This window comes from Acanthisitta chloris, unplaced genomic scaffold, assembly GCF_000695815.1.
Source record: "Acanthisitta chloris isolate BGI_N310 unplaced genomic scaffold, ASM69581v1 scaffold27994, whole genome shotgun sequence".
NCBI lineage: Eukaryota > Metazoa > Chordata > Aves > Passeriformes > Acanthisittidae > Acanthisitta > Acanthisitta chloris.
The window spans coordinates 3,994-8,601 of record NW_008670250.1 but is presented as its reverse complement, the minus strand read 5'-3'; the positions used below and the strand labels follow the sequence as shown (position 1 = coordinate 8,601).

Sequence of the window (4,608 nt, the reverse complement as noted above, 5' to 3'; positions counted from 1 at the left end):
GCTGGAATTTTACACCTTTGATTTCCTTAGCACTAGAGATCAAATTCCTTCAGGAAATTGTTAGGTGGACACCTTGGAGAAGGCAAAACTCAACTCCCTTGGGAATGTTGCTGCAATAGATTTGCTCCTGGGATGTTATTAAAACTTCTTTTTCCCTAGTGAGGAGTTCATATATTCCCTGGTTGTGGGAGAGAAGTCCCTAACAGCCACGTGGGATCACTGGGATGCCCTGCAAGCAGGAAAACTGCAGATAACTCCCCTAAAGATGGGAATAATCCCCTTTAAATTGGAATTAAAGCTCCAAGAGAGTTTCTGACTCCCTTAAATCAACTTTGCTGCCAGGGAAAGGTCTAAACTAAGCCAACTCTTCCCTTCCCTATGTATCCAGGGTGGATTTTTCCCGATCTTTTCCTCCCACAGTAATCAAATCCTTTTAATATTCTTTATTTTCCACTTTCAATTATCTCATGACTGAAATAAAAAGCTTCTTTGGGGCTTTTTTGGCTGGTGATTTTGGGTTTCTCATCCAAATCCTCTGAGGAAGGGCAGGGCAGGAAGCAGTTTGGGATCCAAGGGGGGATTCTATTGGATTTGGGAGGTTTGGGAAAGGAAGAACCATGCAGAGAAGTTAATTCCAGACTGGGAATATGACATCAACCTGAACCACCTCCTGGCTGGAGAATCCTTGATGGAAAGCACTGGAAATTACACATTCCAAGCTCCAGTGAAGATCTTGGGGGTAAAGACATGGATAACATGGAAAATAACCTTCCTTTCCTCCTCCAGGTTGGAAAAAGGAAGAGATCAAGTGGTTTTCTGTCTAATTCCATGCCCAAAACTGCTGTATTTGCCCTTTTTTGGCACACTTGATCCAAAATTAACTTGTGCTTGTTTCCTTTTTTCCATCCCTCAGTTGTTCCTGCCAGTTACACCATTTACATGGGAAAAGATAAATATGAGAGTAAGTACCTGTGGATTTTGGGGGGATTTGGGAATGTTTTTCCATGTGTTAATAGATGGTTGGAAAGCTTGGGCCAGTTGAGTGATCCTGATTGAACCCCTGAAATCCACTTTTATTGGGATAAATCCATGCTGTAAATCTTTTGGGTGGAGCAACTGCCTCCAGATAGAAGTAAAAAAGTAACTTTATTGGGAAAAAACACTCCATTTTTAGGGAAAAATGCTGGTTTTGTGGTTATTTGAGGACTTGTCAGAAACCTTTCCCTGTTCAATCTCTACTTCCCCATCTCCAGGGCGTATTTCCCTAGGTTTCCCATCCTTTCCCTCAGGACACAGGGCACACCTGTGTCCACATCAGGTGGATTTGCTGTTTGTGAGCTCCTGGGATGTGCTGATAGACGTTTTTATTCCCACAGATGAGGATCTCATCAAGTATGGATGGCCTGAGGATATCTGGTGGGTGCTGCAGCTCCCTCTCACTTCCACGGGCTCTGGGGAGGCTCTTTTATGGCATCAGGGAATCACTGAGGTTGGAACCGTTCCCTGAGACCATCAAGTCCAGCACTGCTAGTGTCACCACTAATCACATCTCCAAGTGCCACATCCACAGGGATGTTAAATCCCTCCAGGGATGGGGAAGCCACCACTGCCCTGGGCAGCTGTGCCAGGGATGCACAGCTCTTTCCAGGAAGGAACTGTTCCCAATATCCAACCTGACCCTCCCCTGGCACAGCTTGAGGCTGTTCCCTCTCATCCTGTCCCTTGTTCCCTGGGAGCAGAGCCTGACCCCACCTGGCTGCACCTCCTGCCAGGGAGCTGCAGAGAGCAGAAGGTTCCCCTGAGCCTCCTTTTCTCCAGGCTGAGCCCCCACAGCTCCCTCAGCTGCTCCTTCTGCTCCAGCCCCTTGAGGCACTGGAAGGGGCTCTAAGGTCTCCCTGGAGCTGTAGCCTGTGGTACCCCCAGACTCCCTGGAGCTGCTCTGTCAGCACTCCCAGCATTCCCTTGCCAGGGAATGTTTTGCCTTCCCCGGCAGAACAGCTCCTGCGGCAGCTGAGGACACTTTGCCCCTGCAGTATGACGTTCTTTTCCTGTCTCAGGTTTATCCCAGCCCTAAATAATTGATGTGCATACCTTTATTTAGGAATGACCTTGAGATTCAGCCTCAGATTTCCTGAACCAGGGAACTCATCTTTCCCAAGATCCCCTTTTCTACCCTTCCCATCTCCTTTCCCCCCTTTCCCATACCCCTTTTCCCTCCTTCCCATGTCCCTTTTTCCCCCTTTCCCATGTCTCCTTTCCCCCCTTCCCTCCCCTTTTCCCCCCTTCCTTCCCTCGCCCTTTTCCCCCTTCCTTCCCTTTTCCCCCTTCCTTCCCTTTTCCCCCTCTTCCTTCCCCTTATCCCCCACCCTTGCCCTTCCCACCCCTTTTCCCTCCTGGAGTGAGTCTTGATTAGGATAGAGGATTTTAGGAGAAAAGAGGCATTTTAGCACTCAAAAGGGAAAAAACGTAGGGAAAAGGTGTTTGTTTTTCCATCTCCCATTGAGGGGAATTCTATTTCCTGGAATCCCTAGTAAACGTGCTTTTTTATTCCATAGGTTTCATGTGGACAAACTCTCATCTGCTCACGTGTACCTGAGGCTGCACAAGGTAAACGTGGAACACCTCAGTCAAATCCTGAATATTCCCTTGGATAAACCTGGATGTGGCTGTTCTGTGGGAATTCCACTAGCCCAGGTTGCTCCAGGCACTGTCCAACCTGGAACACTCCCAGGGATGGAGCAGCCACAGCTGCTCTGGGCAACCTGTGCCAGTGCCTCAACACCCTCACAGCCAGGAGTTCCTTCCTGATATCCCATCTAAATCTCCACTTTTCCGGGGTGAAGCCATTCCCTGTGTCCTGTCCGTCCCGGCCCTTGTCCCAAGTCCCTCTGCAGCTCTCTTGGAGCCCCTTGAGGCACTGGAAGGAGCTCTGAGGTCTCCCTGGAGCCTTCTCTTCTCCTATGTTCCCAATGTCCCATGTAAATCATTCCCTCCCCTTGCCTTGCTCTCTCCCAGGGCCAGACAGTGGATGACATTCCCAAGGAAGTGTTGATAGACTGTGCCCATCTCGTGAAGGCAAACAGCATCCAAGGTAATCCTCATTCCCGGGAGATGGGTGGGAGGGGGTTGTGTTCCCACTCCACATGAACCTGTAGGTTTTGGCTCAAATTTCCATGAGGTTTCTCCATTATTCCTGTGCCTGTGGGAAACTCAGAATTCCTCAGAAAGAGGAGTTTGAAATCCATGACTTTCCCATGTGAGCCAGGGAGGCCTTCAGCTTCCTCCCACCACCTTGGAAAATCCCATTCCCATCCAGAGATTGTTAACTCCACTCATGTTCTAGCCCAAAGTGATGTCCTGGACTTCTCCCCTTTCCCTGGAACCCTGGAAGGAGTCTCCCTTCTCCGTTTTCCTACTTAGCTGGTCATGCCAGGGACAAGGAGAGCTTCCAGCAAGGATAGGATTGAGCTGATTCCCTGTTTCCCTGTTTCCCAGGGTGCAAGATGAACAACGTCAACGTGGTGTACACACCTTGGACCAACCTGAAGAAGACAGCAGACATGGATGTGGGACAGATTGGATTCCACAGGCAGAAGGATGTAAGTGTCTCCTGCAATCCACAGGAGGAGCTGAGGGAATTGTCTGCAGTGTTTCTCCTAAATCCAAGGAATATCCATGTTCTTAGCCATCCCTGGGAGTGTTCCAGGCCGGGTTGGATGGGGCTTGGAGCAACTTGGGTTGGAGGAAGGTGTCCCTGGATGGAACTGGATGAGCTTTAAGGTCCTTCCAACCCAAACCTTCCATGATCCCATGTATTCCTAACTTCTTCCCAAGCCTAACCCATGCCCACAGACGCTGTTGTGGTTGTCACTCCTGATCCAGATTTCTGGGATGGAAAGCTCTGAATCTGCCTTTGTTGGACTAAACCAGGTCAAGAAATGCCCCAAATCCCACAATCCATAAACACACAGGACCTCCTCTTCCCAAAATTCCCTGCAAAGACCTCCTCGGGAGCTGGAAGAGCCCAATCCTTATCCCTTAGCCAAGAAATGAAATAAAATCCTTCTCCTGCTCAGCTCCATATTTCCTGGAGCTGGAAATGTGCCTCTCCATGCTGTTCCACCATCTTGGAAGCTTTCAGTGGCAGGGATTTCCTGGGTTTTTGTGGGAATAGTGGCAAGATCCAAGGTGTTTGAGCTGTTTGCCTTCCCCAGGTGAAGATGCTGACAGTGGAGAAGAAGGTGAATGAGATCCTGAACCGCCTGGAGAAGACTAAGGTGGAAAGATTCCCAGACTTGGCTGCAGAGAAGGAAGCTCGGGATAGGGAGGAGAGGAATGAGAAGAAAGCCCAAATCCAGGAGATGAAGAGGAAGGAGAAGGAAGAGATGAAGAAGAAGAAAGAGCTGGAAGAACTGAGGTGAGGAACAAATCCTGGTGCCAACATCTTCTTGGGTCAGTGCTTCCTATTCCTCCCTGTTCTCCATGGCCCAGTGATTCCCTTTGTTCTTGGGTTAAATAGGGTTTTCCCTGGTTTTCCTGGAACAAACCTGACTGGGAAACTATTGTTGAAGGATTGTGGTTATGAAAAGCTGGGGAAATGAGGAATAT

At 49.1% G+C, this 4,608-nt stretch overlaps 1 protein-coding gene across 1 annotated transcript in view; it reads left to right on the top strand.

Annotated features, from left to right (window-relative positions):
* The first annotated feature begins 918 nt into the window (after window positions 1–918).
* Window positions 919–4,608, top strand: part of CCDC25 (coiled-coil domain containing 25) — a 5,762-nt gene continuing 2,072 nt past the window's right edge. Inside the window, exons 1-6 of the mRNA XM_009073622.1 lie at window positions 919–961; window positions 1,377–1,416; window positions 2,556–2,607; window positions 3,016–3,091; window positions 3,496–3,599; window positions 4,215–4,417. Coding sequence (XP_009071870.1) covers window positions 940–961; window positions 1,377–1,416; window positions 2,556–2,607; window positions 3,016–3,091; window positions 3,496–3,599; window positions 4,215–4,417 — 497 coding nt within the window. The 5' untranslated portion in view covers window positions 919–939. The remainder of the gene's footprint in view (window positions 962–1,376; window positions 1,417–2,555; window positions 2,608–3,015; window positions 3,092–3,495; window positions 3,600–4,214; window positions 4,418–4,608) is intronic.